This window comes from Musa acuminata, chromosome BXJ2-5 (genome assembly GCF_036884655.1).
Source record: "Musa acuminata AAA Group cultivar baxijiao chromosome BXJ2-5, Cavendish_Baxijiao_AAA, whole genome shotgun sequence".
Classification (NCBI taxonomy): Eukaryota; Viridiplantae; Streptophyta; class Magnoliopsida; order Zingiberales; family Musaceae; genus Musa; species Musa acuminata.
Genome location: NC_088342.1, coordinates 1,381,918 through 1,400,322, shown reverse-complemented (window position 1 = coordinate 1,400,322; position 18,405 = coordinate 1,381,918). Strand labels below are relative to the sequence as shown.

The 18,405-nt window shown below is 39.4% G+C and overlaps 2 protein-coding genes across 2 annotated transcripts; one reads left to right on the top strand and one right to left on the bottom strand.

Moving 5' to 3' along the window:
• Positions 1–2,008: 2,008 nt before the first annotated feature.
• Positions 2,009–3,067, top strand: LOC135612044 (F-box/LRR-repeat protein At3g48880-like). The gene is made up of 2 exons (XM_065107768.1): positions 2,009–2,352; positions 2,430–3,067. Exons 1-2 carry the CDS (start codon positions 2,009–2,011, stop codon positions 2,905–2,907), a joined length of 822 nt encoding a protein of 273 aa, XP_064963840.1. The 3' UTR covers positions 2,908–3,067.
• An 820-nt stretch (positions 3,068–3,887) lies between these two features.
• On the bottom strand, positions 3,888–12,222 carry LOC135612043 (protein PAT1 homolog 1-like). Its single transcript, XM_065107767.1, has 5 exons — positions 11,838–12,222; positions 10,978–11,135; positions 10,492–10,548; positions 8,100–8,169; positions 3,888–6,229 (listed from the first exon to the last, which is right to left on the bottom strand). Exons 1-5 carry the CDS (start codon positions 11,926–11,928, stop codon positions 4,137–4,139), a joined length of 2,469 nt encoding a protein of 822 aa, XP_064963839.1. The 5' UTR covers positions 11,929–12,222; the 3' UTR covers positions 3,888–4,136.
• Positions 12,223–18,405: the final 6,183 nt, after the last annotated feature.

Genomic DNA, 18,405 nt, shown 5'->3' with positions numbered 1-18,405 from the left:
TCCCGTCAAACTCTAGATATGTTTCATGATCAATTAATTTATTATACAGTTCTTCAAATAATATCAGTAAGACACATGCCCAAATTACTATAATTAGTTCATTATATTTGTCTCCTAGGCTATTGAGAGTATAAACAATGACTTTTTCATCACTCAGATGATGACCTATTAAAGCCAAGTCATCTATAGTAACTTTTAAATTTTGCATATAATCAATAATAGTACTTATCTCTTTTATTATTTTCATCAAAATAGATAAAAGACTTAGTATACAAAGTGCTAGAGTGATTGACAATGGTGATTTATAACTTTGACCATATTTCTACTGTAGTGCTATACGAAGAGATTAGTGGTGTTATGTAGTCAGCAATTGAGACTTAAATTGCTTATAGAATAAGATGATCTTATCATAGCCATAACTTGTTATTAGAATTTGGCATTGGGATAGGTTCTCCTGTTATTTGCATTTTTTCTGGTGAGCAACGAAGAGAGTCATCGATGTAATCTAAAAGATCATATCCAAAAGGGAGATTAGTGAATTATGCTCGTCAAGATATATTGTTGTCACCTTTGGATAGTTTGAAGGAGATTAGAGTTGCTGCATTGATGAATATAAGTCCTATATGTTTAAATGAGCTATTATTTCTTGATAAAATAATAATTTGGGCGTTAGATGAGGAGGAAGAAAACATGGATATTAGTTGGTTACTTACAATATGAATACTCACCAAGTAAAGTTAAACATAGGAGGGTCATAAACGATCTACTTTGTTATCCGTCAAGTAGAGCTGAGCAATGGTGGAGGATTGTCAAAGGAGGTAGATCTAATTTATGATCAATATTATCATGGAACAGATCAAATTTGCAAGGTGAAGCATATCTATTCCCTCCCGCAGTCGTTCTTTTTGTGATAATGGCACCCCGATGGCTAAGATGGAGTCACACAGATGGTGATTGCATCTATAACTTAGTAGAGCCAATGATGACGGAGTGGGAAGCGTTGTCCTCTAGGGACGGAGGCAATAGTCGATCAATGACTACGCCTATTATAAGCATAACTGGTGGTAATGGAGGGGGGAAGCATTTGTCTATGAGCATAACAAACAATGATGGAGGGAGGTGAGTGATGGAAGGGGGGAGCGACAGTAGAGGGGCTCATTGTTCGATAAGTATGACTACAGTGTTATCTCCAACTCTTAGATATCTTAGATATGTAGATATGACATATGGGATCTAGGATTTGCATATCAGGGTAGACTAGTGAGAAAAGATGGTGTTGCAAGTCAGTGAGGAAACGAAGCTTGATCCCTGATAGTGCGACACTGGTGGATCTTTCCAAATAGAGGATCTGAGTAGCAAGCAAAGCAATATCAAAAAAAACTTCAATGAAGAATAAGAGAAGAATAGAAGAGAAAGGAAACTATGATACTATATAAAATAAATGAATATATCATGAAAGGAATTAATTTTATTGAGATAATATATATTTATACCGCTATTGAGATAATATATATTTATACATATGTTCGACGGAGATATTTTTCCTAATCATATACTTAAATTACGTAATCAAATTAATCACTCAAATATGTGATTAATTCTCAAAATCATAAATTGATTAAGAATGCACGTACATCATTCTATTCTTGTCTCTATTATCATCTTCCATCAAATTTCTCTGTCGGTGATACAAACTTTCATGTTTCTGACTACTAACGATCGGCACCTTTGGGAGGTGGATTTGCCAATCTGAACCCAACCTGACCTGGATCGAATCCATGGATCAACTAAAGATACTAGAGTGTCTCAACCCAACCTGGCCCAGTTGAGCCAGAGAGAGAGAGAGAGAGAAAGAAGGCTCTCTGGAACGCAGCCAGCGTGGAATTCCTGTCAACAGTCCAACGTCATTCCCTTTTACCATTCCATTCTTCCTCCGTCTTTATCCCGCAAAGCTGGTGGCTGCTTCTTCTAACAACTCCAATCGACCGTGTCATCGTGGCGACTGGAGATGGAGGGGAGGAGATGGGAGGAGATGGAGGAGGACTGCCTCGTCAACATCTTCCGGCGGCTGAGCCTGGTGGACTTGACGGTGGCCGCGCCATCGGTGTGCCGGTCGTGGCGCAAAGCCTCCCTCGACCCCCTCTGCTGGAGAGTGCTCGATTTCCGGGGCATGGACTTCATGCCATGGAGCGATCTCTGCAAGAGCCTGGCGGCGCGGCTCTCCGTACGCCGTCCGTCCTTCACGGGACTGCTCAAGCTCGCCGCCACCCGCAGCAAAGGCACCGCGCGCGAGCTCCGCTTCCCTCGCGTCTTCGGTGCCTCCCTTCGAGATCTGGTCTACGCTTCCGACGCGTACGCACTCCTTTTCTTCTTCTTCTTCTGCTGCTGCCTACAAGAAACAAACATATAATGAGATGAATTGCTGACAGATGCCCGAGGTTGAAGGTGGTTGTTCTTCCTAGGCTACTGTCGGCGGAGGAGCCGCACATCCCGAAGCTCGTGGGGAAGTGGAAGGAACTCGAGAGACTGGAAATGGAGTCGAAGCCATCTTCCTTCTTGGAACTGGTAAAGCAGATCAGCCTCAACTGCAAGCGATTCTCCGGGCTTGCAATGTCCGGGTCTATCAAGATCGAGGACGTATCTTCAATCGTCGATTACCTTCCAAGGATCAAGAATCTGTGCCTCCACGACTCGTATTTGCCCAAGGAAAAGTTGCTGGCGATTCTGAGCGGCAGCAGAGAGCTGGAGAAGCTGAGCGTGACCGACTGCATCGGCTTCGAAGCAGATGAAGAGATACTGCACAAGGCTTCAGGACTCGAAGCTTTCGAGTACGAGGGATCAAAGTTAGCTGATGACTTGGGTTATGAGACGGATGAGTGTGATCCACTCTATGTTCATGTTGTATAGTCGGATCCAAGTCGTCTCTGTCACTGCTGTTGCTTTGGTTTCTTGCAATTCCTTGCACGACATGCAGTGCGAAACATGAGAAGTCCCTGTTGTTGGAGAGAACCAACCTACCTACCTACCATAAGGAAGGGAAGGGTGCAGTGATGTAACGATTGATAGACCTGATTCTGTGCATGTTTAGATTGACACCTGCTCCATCCTCCATGGTCTACCGCAACAAGCTTCTTCCTATGTTCTGGCAATGGCAAACAGAGAAGATGGCTTCCGCCGTATCAGAAGTAGGTGATGAGAGTTTATTGGTGATGCAAAATGTGAGAAAACGTGAAACGGCGGAGTTGGAATGGCAAATCGAAGTCAAAACCCATGACATAGACGAGACAGAAGAAGAGATTACCGGGCGTATGGATGGTGACGGCAGGCTGAGAAAAATGCATTCCCCCTTGGGAAGGAGAACGGCAATCCGATGCCTTGCGTCATTGCTTCCAGTGGTCCTTCCTTGCCATCAATCTCTCCGAAATCTGCAAGCTTTGATGAAAATTTCCATGGATGATGCCGACGCCGAGGGTCCTTACGATGGTAGTCGGCGTGCCCTCATGCCCTACCTTCGACAATAGGCGTTCCTCTGGGATTCCGTCAAGAACCACGAAACCCTAAAAGAAAAACGATCCATTAAGCCTGTCTGGGATAAAGCCGTGCCTTTTAGGTCTCACAAAATAAGGACAAGGAGGACTTCAAGAACATTGACAACTACATCCAAGAAAAAAATGTGTCGAATTTGGAGAACGTTAAGAATCTGAAATCTACATCACAACCAAACAGGAACAAATGCAAGAACAGAAACAGTTGTGATCTGGCTGATGACAAGACTTAAAAGAAGAAACATGTTGCAGGCACCACCCAAATCCTTCACTAAAAGAGAGGATGTGTGTGTGCGTGTAACATAAACCTGTATGCTTCATCACAGATATGTTTGTATGGAATTCCAACGAAGAGCAGCAATGCTAAGCTCCCTATAAGAAGACTTCCAGGCACCACTTACAGCGTTGTTCTAGCATACATAGAGCTAATACAACCACATACTAAGCTTACCAGAATCTTACAAGTTCCATGGTGCATCTTTTCAGTGAGTTGCCAACATGGCTCAGTTAATTGAAGAGCCACATATGTGACAAAAGAAGACCAGACCTAACACATAGTTCGGAGCCATCTGATTTGTCTCTCCGGAGGCATCAACCAGGAACTGATTCATAAGTCACAGATCCACTATCACTTCCATGAGCACTAAAGCCAGTAACAGGCATCAATCTCTGAGCAAAATCAAGCAACACCTTGTGCTGATGCTCGTCTGTATGAGGAAGGCTCGCTCGTAACAGATCAACAGGCATCTCCCTGCTTATAGCTCTGGTTGCCTCAGATCCGACGACTGCATCGTTTGGTGCCTGAACAAGTAACATTTGAAGAATACTGTCATATTTACTCAGACAATATTTAGTGAGGAGACCAAAGAAAGCATCAAATGATGCCTGCCACAGAGTTCGGTTAGATATGCTGCAACTGTTTGCAGCCTGAGGGTCTGACAGAAGATCGGTTGCCCGGTCAAGAATGGATTTTACGACAACAGTGGCCCCATCACCGGCTGAACTTCCAACAGGGCGAAGAGGTGGTTGTTCAGGCGAACAGACTATGGCTGCAAGGCAAGCACCGAGTGCATTCAATTCCATTTTACTCACGCATAGAGAGACAGTCTTGGCGAGATTGGTTATCGTTTCGGCTGCACTGGAATCTGAAGGTAAACCACCAAATAAAAACCTCAGGTGTCGGAAAATGGCCATGCATACCACTCGCATGAGCTCACTTCCAGGGTTGAGAAGTTGAAGATAATGCGATAAGAACTTTCGGCCTTTGGCAAGAGAGACTATGCGAAGGAAAGCAATGTCATCTTTTGGGCCGAGTCCAACTGAATGGCCAGCTTTATTGGAGCCAAGTGGATCAACGAGATTAAGTGATGCCGCAAGCCCTTCCAGGAAAACCTGCCTTCTCCGTCTCAGTTGCGATCCGCTGTCTTGCGGCGGGTTGAACTGCAAAAGCCTATCAATATCATCTACATTGAGAAGTACACAAATACCATCTTCAATGGTGATTCTAGCTGCAAACATCGGCTCATGCTCAAGAGGCTTCATGGAAGACTTCTGATCATGGGTGCCATTGACCGACGAGGATGTTGTGTCAAATTCAAGAAGGGGTTGAGGTCTACGAACCAAAGAGAGTGGAACTTTCCTGAGTGCATCAACTGATTCATTATTACCATGTGACCGAGAAGGCAGATCTTTTATAGCTATTGGGCAGAAATTGTGCTTCAGCCTTCCAGTTCCAGTTGATTTTTTTGCAAGACAAGCCTGGTGGTAGTAGTCATTTACGTAAGGATCACTCGCGTGTGTTGCTGCATTTTGAATTCTCAAAATGTTTTCTATCTCTTCTGGCGACATGTACTTGGACCTAATCTGTGGCCATTTATTATCACTCTTCATATCTGAAGACTGGTGAGAAAATCGGAAGGTCTGTTTTCCTCTTTGTGATGCTTTCAATCTATGGTCTCTTGTATCAAACATGGGAATAGCCAGATCAAATTTGTACCTCATTTGTGGTGGGGAACCATGAGGGTTCAATCTAGTCTGCAAGTGTGAGAAATGGGGAAGAGATGGCTGGAACTGTTGCAATTTCTGATGTTGATGCTGCAACAGTATTTGTGAAGCTCTCAAATTGCTTGGCAGAGATAATTGTTGCCGTAACAAGTTAGGAAACATATCATCGCTTGATAATCGGCTTGCTCGGTTCAGCAGATAGTTGTTTGTCTGGCTACTCATCCCAGGGCTAGGAGGAATAATCTGAGATATGTCTGAACCATAGTGCAATCCATGAGTTAATCCTCCCAAATGTTGTTGAGAATCAGAATAAGGCACGAGACTCGGGCCAGGTAGCTGGGGCCCAGCACTAAGAGACGGTATGCTTAAGTGCCGAGTAAGGTTTATCAACGGCTGAGATCGTCCACCAGGTGGAGAGTAGGAAGTGACACATAAATTGGGCATGAAGACTGATTCCCGAGCGTATTGCTGCTGCTGCTGCTGCTGTTCTTGTTGCTGCTGTTGCTGTTGAGGGTACGAAGATGCTCTATACAGTGGTTTGGATTCTGAAAGCAAAGATGATGAGGGGCGTGGCTGTGACCACCATCTTTTACCTTCCTGAATATTTTCAGCATCTAATATTCGCTGATCAATCCAGTTTAAATAGTCTCCCTCCTGTGTCCAGTCCACAGTTGAAGAACCTGAAACAAAAAGGAGTTTTGAAATATAATGTGCCACAAGGAAAAATAGAAAGCAAACTCTTTTCCCAATGAGAGGAGAAAAAATGGATACATTAACTTGTAGATCTTCACTGAGAACCTGAAGAAATATGACAAAAGGATCCAGAAGGAAACCACAAATTCAAGAAAATTGCAAAATGAAAAGTCACAGAACATAAAAGTCACAGAACATAAAGCAAACTCTTTTCCCAACATAAAAATGCTTTAACAAATTTTAGCCTTGAAGAGAGAGTTGGATCATACCATCAGCTAAACTAGTTAGGAAACATGTCCTCCTCATCATGATAGAAACATGAAAATTGTTCAACTTGTTCACCTTTTCTTGTATAAAATTGTCTATGATGGTAATAATTATTGCACTATTCCATCTTGGCAGCGGGCTTCTATTTCTCGTTTGCTAAAATGCCAATTGGACAAGTTAGGTAAATGATCCAACTAACATGATTTGATTGCTAAAATCCACAGTAACTTTTAAATAAGGCTAGGTTGAGTCTTTGAAAATTTTCTGACCGATGACATACTAATTACTTGTAGACTGGTATGGACCATTCAAGCCTGGAGATCCAACCTGAAAATCAGCAGGTCTGAACAAAAAAATCATATTTTGGACCAAGAAAAAAATAATATCAATGACAAGGGGGCATGTTCAGGTCAGAATAGGAAGATGTATTTCAATCCCAATTCAGCACAGCGTGATCTTATATAATAAATATAAATTTTATGTAAAAGTATAAGAAAATCTAATAAATACTTGTATATATTATAAAACTGTTAAGAACAAAATCTTAGAGCAGCTACTGGACTGGTAGCCCTTTTACAAACATTTTGTGGGATTATATTCCACTAATTATCAATTTTCCATGACTACATAATTCTTCTTTCGGGCATAAGTTGGTGGAACCTGGTCCTCCGTGTGATGTTTCAGGCTAGGCTTGGTTAAAAGATTAGGCCTGAAGGAACATGCTAGGTCGAGCTCAAACAAGACCTGGAAAAATCCAGGCACAGTCAAGCCCATCCTAACCTGCCCAGCTAACCACTGGAAAAAGCTAATTACTTGATTTTATAAAGATGTCTTTTAAAGTTACCAGGATCTAAATTTAGTAAATTGATTCTTCTTATAAATTTATTTTATTCCTCTAGAAAAGAAAAATATACTGTTTTGGCATTCTATATTCCAAAAAATATATAAAATAATGAAAAAATATAATTATTTGAAACCTCGGTCGCTTACCACAAGAGCTTATCCCACCAAATATAACTACTCATATAGATATGAATGGGAGTGATCAAGAAGATGCAGCAGAATCATATCACTAACTGGTTACGCTAGAGCCCTAGCCATGTGAATGTCTAGACTCTAGTTTGCATCTGATGCACAATTTTGAAAAGCAATGCCCTGCTAGCCAAGACTACAATGAATATAGACATAAGATAGTATTTATAAGGTTTTAGAATTAAAGATGTGTACATCAAAAACAACTGTAAAAGCATGTTTAAAATTTTCAGTCAGTAAGAGAGCTCTTATGTTTAATCAAAAAAGGGATGGTCATGTTTTTCGTTTGACATTTGTGCGACCTTTATTCAAGTTGATTGAAAAAATAATCACTATTATCATTCTTACGGGTAAAGGGATGTATGCTTATCAACTTAAGCATGCTATCATAAAATTCTATTATCATTCTTACTGGTGAATGGATATATGCTTGTCAAACAAAACAAACTATCATAAAAATTTAAAAAAAAATTCAAAATTCATTCCATTGATTGCCTAATGAAAGAACTCCAAAACCCATGCTGGATACCATAAAGATACCAAAACAAAATCACTCACTTTCTCTAGAAGAAGATCCTCTATCACCAATAACTCCTGCAGTCCTTGGGTCATTTACAACCCTATTCAACTGAATCAAAAAATACAGAAATTTTAGGTAACAAGTGAATAAAAAGCATACTAGTCACTATACTGGAAAAGTGGACATCAATGGAATGAGACATCATAGCCCATAAATCCACTGAAAACAAGATAAAGCATAAAGAACAGATACAAAAGTTATAAAAAATGTGAATGACATGAACTTCCATAAACTCTGGAGCCAGCAGTCTATCTCATAGAAGAGACAGTGCAATGCAGTTCGGTATTTTGGATATCTCAAACAACACAAACACACCAGCTGGCCTAATGCTCAACAGGCTAGCACTTCAAGTTCAAAGTCATACAAGCTCTCATCAATAAACAGGAAAGCAGTAAAGGAACATTCATCCTCACTTGATGCACATCTCGATCATTCATGACTTGAATTATTAGTTCGAGAATTGAACAGAATTATCTAGGAAAGAAACATGGAGATAAATCAAATCAGCAAATAATAGAATATTCCATGAGCTATACTAGTAGGAAAAAATTAAACAAATCAAAGTATACTAGCAGGAAAAGAATCTGCCAATACCAAATATATTGTGCAGAAATCCTGCCATAAGTAATAGTTTATTGTACACAGGATCTCTTATTTGACAATTAATAAAGGTGCTTCAAAGAATGAATTCTGCCTGCATATCTTTAACTCTGAACAATAGTAAGATTTTTGAGGCATTAGCCAGAAATTATGATGGCACCAAAGACCATTACAACTAGGAGTCTGGATAATTTAAGGAACAAATAAAATGAATATTTTATAAGTATATTTAAGGTAAAAAAAAAATGACAAGGCAAGCCATTTGTTTGCTATAAATCCTAATGTGTGGTACAACTCCTTGAGTTTTAGGCTAACTACATTTATATAAAAAGGGCATACTCCATGCACAAGGCTCTTGCCAATGCGGGGTTTGAAGAGGGTCAATATCTGCAACCTTACCTTTAAATACTTAAAGAGGCTATTTCCATGACTCGAACCCTGTTACCGTTGTACCAAGGCTAACTACATTTATAAAACACTTAAAAAATTAGCTTAGTTGGTCCAACTCATGAGGCATTAAAATCTATGCAAGAATCTCTATTTCCAATACAACCAAAGCAGAGCATGTTTTGGCACAAAAGTGAACTATTTCAGACAAAAGGAATCAATATCTGCATTTTGCAGTCTAAATTTAGTTCCATAACAGAGTATGTAACCAGTTACTTGACATGTACAATGTTAAACCCCTTATAAATTAATATATATTTTTAGAAAACAGAACATCTTGGCACAACCAAGCTCCAACCCTACAAAAAGAATCCACATTATTCCTTTCTGTCTCATAACCAACTCTATGTAGATTTGAAGTTTTTTTTCCATCCAAATTGATTTCCATCTTAGTTTCATTTCTCTTATTGACAATTATTAACTAAATGTGTTGAAGCTCCTGAGCAGGAAACCACTGACAAAACTAAACTTCAATACAGTAAAATTTAATAACATACAAATCTAAAATATGTTTGTATTACATCAAGATACTGTGAAATTGGGCTTATTTCCAGATCTTCCCCTGCCCTTCCAAAAGCAATGCATAGTCACATCTGATCACCGAGAGGAGCGAGAGAGAGCTCCCGAATCCCTTCTTTCAATAGTTGAACGCCTTGATCAAGAATTTGATTGATCCCCCCACCACCAACCCATAGGAATCAATAAAAAAAGGCAAATCCCTTGGAGTCGCACTTTCGGCAGAGACTCACTTATGGTAATGTAAGCACGAGAATACAGGTTCTGTCTCTCTCTCAACTCGAACGAAGGATGAGTTAATTCGTGAATAAAGGCGGGGATTTGGATTGGCAGACAGAGAATTCATGGCATCAAAAGAGAGGCAGAGACCTCACACATTGGATAGCCACCCAGGTCTTTGTCATTCCTCCTATTTATTTGAAATGGTCCTGATTTCCCTTCCCTTGACTAACTTAACCTGATTTGAGGGCAAAGGATAAAAACCTGAACCTGATGGCGAATAATAACCGGAAGACTTTTAGAAATCCCAAGCAAGTAGAACGAACTGCTTACCGTAGTTTGACTTAGATAGGGCTTTCGGAGAGCACTGGAACTTCGACCCTTTTTTCAGTTAGCAAAAAAGCTAAATTTATAATAGTTTAGCTTATTTACAATTCTTTTTTTCCCTTCTTTTACACAACCACATCTTTGAGTAAACTTCATGGTATAACAGCAATCACATAAAACAAAATGATATTTGTCAATCATGATACATGCAAATGAAAAAATTATAAGGCAATTGTAAATTATACATTGAAAAAAGTCAACCTTAGCAAAAGTGCTAGCAAGGTCATCAGCATCAGAGAGAGAGTCTAAAACTACAGCCTGCAAATGGAACAAAATAAAAACATGATCAGAATTTAAACTAAGACCATTTATGTAATATGTCTAAGAAAAGGTAAAATCAGGATTAGACATCATAAGAGCATAGATGATTTTTTATTAACTCCATAAGGAAGGAAGAAATTTCTTTATGCAGGAGATGGAACAACTGGTCGCCACAGTTGAGTATCTCAGTTCTGTGAATTCTACGGAAACCACAAAACTCGACCCAATATAAGTAAAAAAAATAAAAAAGAAAAAAGAAAAAAGAGAAAGGTGATACTTTTTTAGAGTTTAGACGATGTGTCCAAGAAAAACACCTTCTCTTTCATTGAAAGAATAATAGGAAAAAAATTGTTATGAATATTAAATTTATTATTAAAAATTGAACGAATGAGCGTATGAGCATTCTTGTGCTCCAAAAGATATTACCTCTTCTCTGTCTCCAATGGTAGAGAAATGGTACTCAACATCAATCCCAATAAAACCAGCATTGTCACCGCCATTGTCTTCTATACACCCTAACTCAACTTCCTCCATGACCCCCTTGCCAAAGAATGCATATTGTGAAGCATCGAAGAGGGCATTATCTACGAGAAGCAAATGTAGCAACCAGCCAAGTTACAACAAATAAAAGGAATACAAATGCTGATTATTTGATTAACGGCCAATATCATTCACATGACAGCAAGCCAAAAACGACGAAACAAGCAAGAAACCAACATAGTAAACCAAGAGGATGCAATGGGTAAACTAGGTGGAATTGGAAACAACTCATGGTCAAATTAAATATACAGGAAGAGATAACGCTATACTTCCAAGCATCAAAGCAGCAAAGAACTGAAGCTTCCAGTGACCAATATAAAATAAAACCACGATCTAACTCGAAGACGAGAATGACTTAAGGGCAAAAAGCTGTGGTGAAGCTTCACAAAACACAACAACAGCAAGATATTAGCTTTTTCAACCATCCATTCAAGAAAGAAACAGAGATAAGGACGAAAAAGGGCACTTGCAGGTATCGTCCTACAGATCTAAAGTGGATTATTAACCTCATCCAAGTTGAGACAGGTGATTTACTCCTTGCAAACCAAAGAAACGAACTAGTCGCATTCCAAAGTAGGGGAAAGCCAACAGTGGCATGGAAATCAAACATCCATTCCAACCCAGTAAACACCAAAAAAAAAAAAGAGTAGAAATTTAAGCTCTACTTCTACTGCAACCGGACAACATGATCATCCACCCAAAAAAAGCCAAGAAACACGAAAATAAAATAGACAAAAAAAATTCACCTGCGACGGCATCGCCGAGCTCCCTGGGACCGTCACGGGGGCGGCCAGGGCTCCCAGGAACCCCTCCTTGCCCCTCGAATCCCCTCATCATCCCCGCCCGCCACTAAACCCTAACTCAAGAGGATCCCAAGCAGGGACGGACCCCCACGCCAACCAACAGAAAAGAAGCCCCTTTGCATCGAATTCTCGGGCTAGGGCTTCTCCCAGAGCTGAGATCTCAGTAGAAGATCGAGAGCTACAAATTAAAGGACTAAGAACAATAAACAGATCCAGAACAAGGAAACTGGCACCTTCTACGAGAGAGAGAGAGAGAGAGAGAGAGGGCTTCTCCACTATACTCTCTTTCTCTCTCCCCTTTGTGTGTATCGGACACCTTTTGCAGCATATGAGGCATAAGGAAATGGGGGATGTGTTGGGTTGTTGGTCTACGTTGACTTAGGTTATTATTTTGGGCTATTTGGGGCCGCCTCTTCACAATAATTTAATTGGGCCATCTCACTTGCTTCACATCCAAGTCAATGTATGTTGCAATTAATTTGGGTCAACTTGTCATTTTGGAGTTGGACTGTAACATCAATTTTATTAGGATAAAGTTAACTTAATTATGCAGTTTTTTTTATTTTAGTATGAAAGTGAACTATGTGTATATGATATTATTAATTAAGGCACACATACGCCATTAGAGGTACGTCCAAAGATAATGACAATGACAGATGATTTTATTTAGATTATTTGATTGATTGATTGATTCATAGTTTTACACATTTCAAATTTGTATGATTATGACTCTTTCTAATAAAAAATATTTAGTTAATTAGGTCATGGCGTGGAGTCTGATATCAGAATATATGTATTATTAAATATTTAAATCTCCATTTGATACTGGTTTTGGCAATTAGTCTAATATTTTTTTTAAAAATAAATAATTAATTTAATTAATTAAAATATTGACTGATTGAACCAATACAATCTAATATTACATGTTAATACCGATAAAAAATTTTCATATTGATGAATAAATCTTTTTATGTAAAAAAATATTATTATAGAAAGATATTGTTAACATTTAGATCAATCCGATGTGGTTCAGACCTATGTGTAGGTGCCTTCTGAAGTGAAAATATCAAGCTCCAGGAGATTATCTAAGATGCCTGCGAGATATAAACGTCAAGCTCCCGAGGTAGTCGTTCGATGTGTCACCTACACGAAAACTAAGATCATGAGAGGCTTTTCGAACTGATTCCTCTAACATCTAAGTTAGTAACATGAAGTAGATGAGTCTCATGATAAAAAGTGACCTTTCAACTATGTTCAAAGTAAATTTTTATACTTGATAGCAAAGAAATCATAGTATGTAGAATATTTTTCAAGAATAGTTTTTAACTACCTTTAACATTCTCGATTTGGCTTATTTTTACATAGACAACTCATAACTACATATCTTAGATCGATGTCCATGTGGGCAAACTTGTGAGGGATAACTTTTATCTCGTTTTAGTTTGAATGTCACGCGAAATACAAGTATTGGATGGTGATTGATTGATAATATCTTTTATATTATTTGTCCACCTTCAAAGTTGTGCTATGGGGTTTCTTTAGCGAGGGTCTTGAAGCACAATATTTAACCTATATTACACGTTGGTTCTACATTATTTTAATTACTTCTTTGAAGGGGGAGTAAGGGTTCCCCACCAATGTCCCTTGAGCATACCCAAAAAGGGATTAGGAATTCATCTTCTGTGCCTCGTGCAATGAAGCAATTCATGCATGACAACTAGCCTACCTCAAGTGGAGAGGGGATTAGTGCCCATCCCCTCCTTTATGGTCAACAAGGTAGATTAACACCTGACCCACCTGCCTCCGATGAAAAGGGGGTCGGCACCCCACCCCTCCACTGTAGTCGACGTCCCACCCCTCCATTGTGGTCAACGTCAGCCTCTCAGTCTTAAGCAAGGGGGGAGGTTAGTGCCTCGAGCAAAGAGGGGGTCAGTGCCGAACTCCTCTATCATGGTCGACTCCTGCCCTCTCTTCTTCGAGTGAGCCTCAAATGAGTCGAATTTTCCCAACCTCCATGTCTTGAGCAAGCTTCACTTAGATTGATTGAGCTTTCCCGATCTAGTTTGACTTGTGCTTTTGAGGGTTCTCTTCGGGTGGGATGAATTTTTCCTATGTACGCACATTAGGCACATTGTGCCTTGTGTATCCCGCTGTGATAAGTTTCTTCATACACGGGTTAAGTTTTATTAACTTATACATCTCAAACATATTTTGTCTCATGCCTCCCATTATTGTGGATTTTTTCTTATGTGGGTCGGGTTTTTTCGACTCATGCATATTAAGCATATTTACCTTGTGTCTTCCATCATTATGAGTTTTTTCCTATAGGGTTGAATTTTCTTGACCCACGCACCTTAAACATATTTTACCTTATTCTCCTGCCACAACGGGTTTCTTCCTACGTAGGTCGGGTTTTGCCAACTCACATATCTTTGGTATATTTTGCTACATGCCTCCTATCAAGGTGAGTTTCTTCCTATACATGTTGAGTTTTCTCAGCTCACGTGCCTTAAGCATATTTTACCTTATGCTTTCCATCATTATGAGTTTCTTTTTACATGGTTTGGGTTTTGCCAACTCATACGTCTCAAGCATATTTTGTCTTATGCCTCTAACTATGGTAGGTTTCTTCCAATGTGGTCCTGTATCAATTAACGTCTCTTCAAATTTGATCGAAAAAACACCTATCTTTAATATGATAGAAGAGAGATCGATCCCCTCCATATAAATCTCCTTTAGCAATAAGAGTGATGCTCATTCTCTTATTTGAGCCTATATAATCTCTCTTATGAGCCTTTTCTTCTTAGCCTTGGCTCTTTTCTTCATAGCAAGTTGGTCATTGATTCTCTTCTTCGGGGCGGATCGATTACGGGGTATCTCGTCCTTCAAGCGTGTCGGCTCTCCAATACCTTGGACCTTTTAGTATCTCAATCTCGAAGAACTTCTTTTGTATTTATAGGTTGATATGTATTTTATTTCTCACACAAGCTCCTCCCAATCTCACGGCCATCGAATAAGCAAGGAGGTTGGAGCTTCATCCTCAAACAGTCTATGGGTGAAGGAAGTTTATCCTCTCCTTCGTTGGGAGAGTCAGTTCTAGTGAATCTAAGGATTCTTTGAGATTTAAAGATCATGAAGGACATATGATAAAGGTTAAGTGATGAGCACACAACTCCTATATTGCTTGTATATCAAGTGCTCCATCCTGCTTGAGTTTGAGCTGCAAGTCCATCAACGGGTTATCATCCATATGACCTAATTATTAGGTTTCTTTGTCTATCTTCTAATGCTTTAGAGGTGGGACTTTGCTTTTCCCTCGACTTAGTGATTATCTTGCCTTAAATGGTGGAAGATATTACCCTCACAAATGGTGCCCAAGTTGTAGCGTTGTTTGATATTATTTATCATGGAGTGTTGTTATATTGGTATTACCCCAACCCGTAAATTTTTTTTTGCCTGCTTTCAACTGTGTAAGGCAAAAAATACCTACTACTTGACTACTCAGGAGGATTTTAAGGTTAGTAATACCCTTTCGAATAATAAGGGTTGGAAGGAGCATTTCTTCTTTACATGTACAGGTCAAGATTGAGGGTTCAATCTCGTCTAGTCCACATATTCTATAGATAATACATTTTCTTTCTTATCGAATAAGGAGGCAAATTAAGTGCTTCAATTAAGAGATATTCTCTTTTATATGAGACTATCAAGAAGATAGACAAAAACTAGCTGATCGACATGAATCTCAACCCGACTCCTCGGGTATGGATCTTTTTCGTTCTCCCTTTCTTCTTGTTATATTTTGAGAAATTAACATGTGCAACCTAATAACTTTCATCTCATATAAGTATGAATCTTTGAGCCTTGAGGAGAAAGAGAGTCGGCTCTTCTTTGGGCATAATAATGGCTTCTTCAGCTTTTCTCTCGTTCGTTCGTATATTGTCACTCGAGACATCGACCCTAACATAGTCCAACCATCTTTCCACCAAAGTATCCTATTCTCGATAGGTCAAAGAATCGAGGTAAAGCATATTCTTGAAAAGGAACCGAACAAAATGCTTCCTGCCCTCGAGGTACTAGGATTTTTAAAGGACTGTTAAAGCTTAAGATCTTTCCTTGAAAGAAGAGGAGAGAGGCAAATGTTAGCGTTTGACCTATGCAAGGGCAAGTTCTTGTGCTTCACAATGCTGAAGATAATTAATCTACCAGACCTAGAATTTCTAGATATATTACTATATTTAGGATGAGAGGGATTGCAAGAATGGTAGAAAATATAGAGCAATATTCCGAGGGTCCTTATGTTCCAGGATAATAAAGCAGATTTATCATTCTCCTTTAGAGGTTTTGTTCGATGTAGGCTACCGTAATAAAGTACTAATAAGCCAAATCATAACTAACCTCAGTTGGTACCTTGTTGTTGTATCATTACTAACTTCATCGCATTCGACTTTAGTATCATCATTATGTCGTAGTCCTTCTCGATCGCACATGGGATGCCGACCAGCTTGGGATGTGAGATATACTTGGCCAAGTCTTAGGGGTCCATAGGTAGTGCCTTGTGTCAAGTATTATTCAATAGAGAGATCGTCATCAGGTAGCACTAGTATGACTCTCTTAGGTTGCTTCTCAACTCTCTGAAGTTGACCCTCATCGGGAATCTTATCACTACGTGATAAGTCAATACGATCAGCCTTAATTTATTCAATGTGGGTTAGTCTATTATCACGTTATATACTTAGGGGATATCTATCATCATAAACTTAATCAGCATTGTTTTGAAGCAAAGCTCATCTACGAATGTTATGTACAAGTTTACAGTTCCGATAGAGGAGATGGAGTTGCTAGTGAGCCTTGTCAGCGAAAAAGTCATTGATGTGAGGTTCTTAGTTGACATCTTAAGTTTTCGGAAAGCATCAAAGTAAAGGATATCGATAGAATTATCTTTGGGTTGCCCTATTCCCTTGTGCTCTTTTCAATGGTAGCTCGGGCATAAGTCTTATGACTAGATGAGCTAATCCTCTCGTGAGACACTCTTGATATATTGGTATCGTGTCAAGTTGAGGAATCTTAGCGAGTGTCAATAGTGATAGAGCCAGGGACTGTGACTAAGTTGATGGCATCGCTTATTGGACCAATTAGGGCAAAAGTAAAGCAACAACCTATATCATGTCTATTATCATCTATACTTGTCAAATAAGATTTAAAAACACTTCAACAAGGATGAATAAGTAGCCTGAAGTCATCCTTAGGGGTGAGAGACTTGGGTCATTGTATTGGCACTAGTATTACATTAGAGTTTACACTGAGATGGATGCACTAATGTGTGGAAAGGATGACTGTTGTCCTCCTTGGATAAAAGTATTATGGGTTGAAGACAAAACCTATTCGTTCGAGTGTTCATTAAGAAGATTGACGGGAGGTGTTCCTACGATATCGAGCCCCCATTTTAGCACCAAAATATCATGAGAAGATATTAACATTCCAGTTAGCCCGATATAATTCAAATCATGTGCATAGAATTATTCGATGTGGAAATATTGAGCTTCACGTAGAGTTAGAATCATATAAAGAGGGATCAGTTCAATTGTTCCAAAAATAATTGATTTAGACATAATTTTTGTTAAGTTAGATTCTTCAAATTATCCTACCTAAAAGTCATATAGAGTTCAAATCTGTTCATTTCTTATGCATAAAGCCATCGTTCCAATGCAATGTCAATATAAAGATATTAGGAAGGTTAATGTTTCCGTTATTAATTTAAAATTTGGAAGTAAAGAGACTATTTTCATGATTTAAATCTTAATTTATGACTTTAACAATAATTTTTTTATATGCTTGATTTATGCATGCCAAAATTGCATCATTCTTCATACTTGGGAGACCTTTTACATCAGATTAAATCAAAGGATAATTCCTCTCCCTCTCTTGTTTCATTTAAACGATTGCTATGTTTATGTTGGAATTGCACATAATAGCATCATTATTTACGGTTCGTTTATTTATTTTCTAAAAAAATACAAAACAACATTTAAAACAGATAGTCAGAAATATGAACTATATTTTCCAATATTAAAATACGTCATCAATAGTCGTGCTATCCCCGTGATTTAATGCGATCTGGTCGTCTCTTTTATATTTCAGCGCCTTATCAACACCATTAATAATTATCAGAAGGAAAGGCAAAGCCTCATCAAGAGTTGTGCTCGCCCCGTGATTCAAGCTGATCCGATCGTCGTATTCTTGATGGGGCGCGGCTGCTTTAGGGAAAGAAAGCACGGCTCCACTCCATCGCGCCAATCGCTCCGCCGCCTCGTCCTTCTTTCCACCTGCCCGCAGCGCGTTTGGACCACCACCGGCTGCCCTCAGCGTCCCGAACCGACGCCATCGGGACCGCCTCGCACACGCGTCCCCCAGCGCCGCCTCCGCCTCTCGCTCTCTCGGCGCCGTGCGATGCTATCGTCGCCACGCGTCTTCCCTTTTTGGCTCCCTTTTTTCTGCTTATATTATCCGCTCT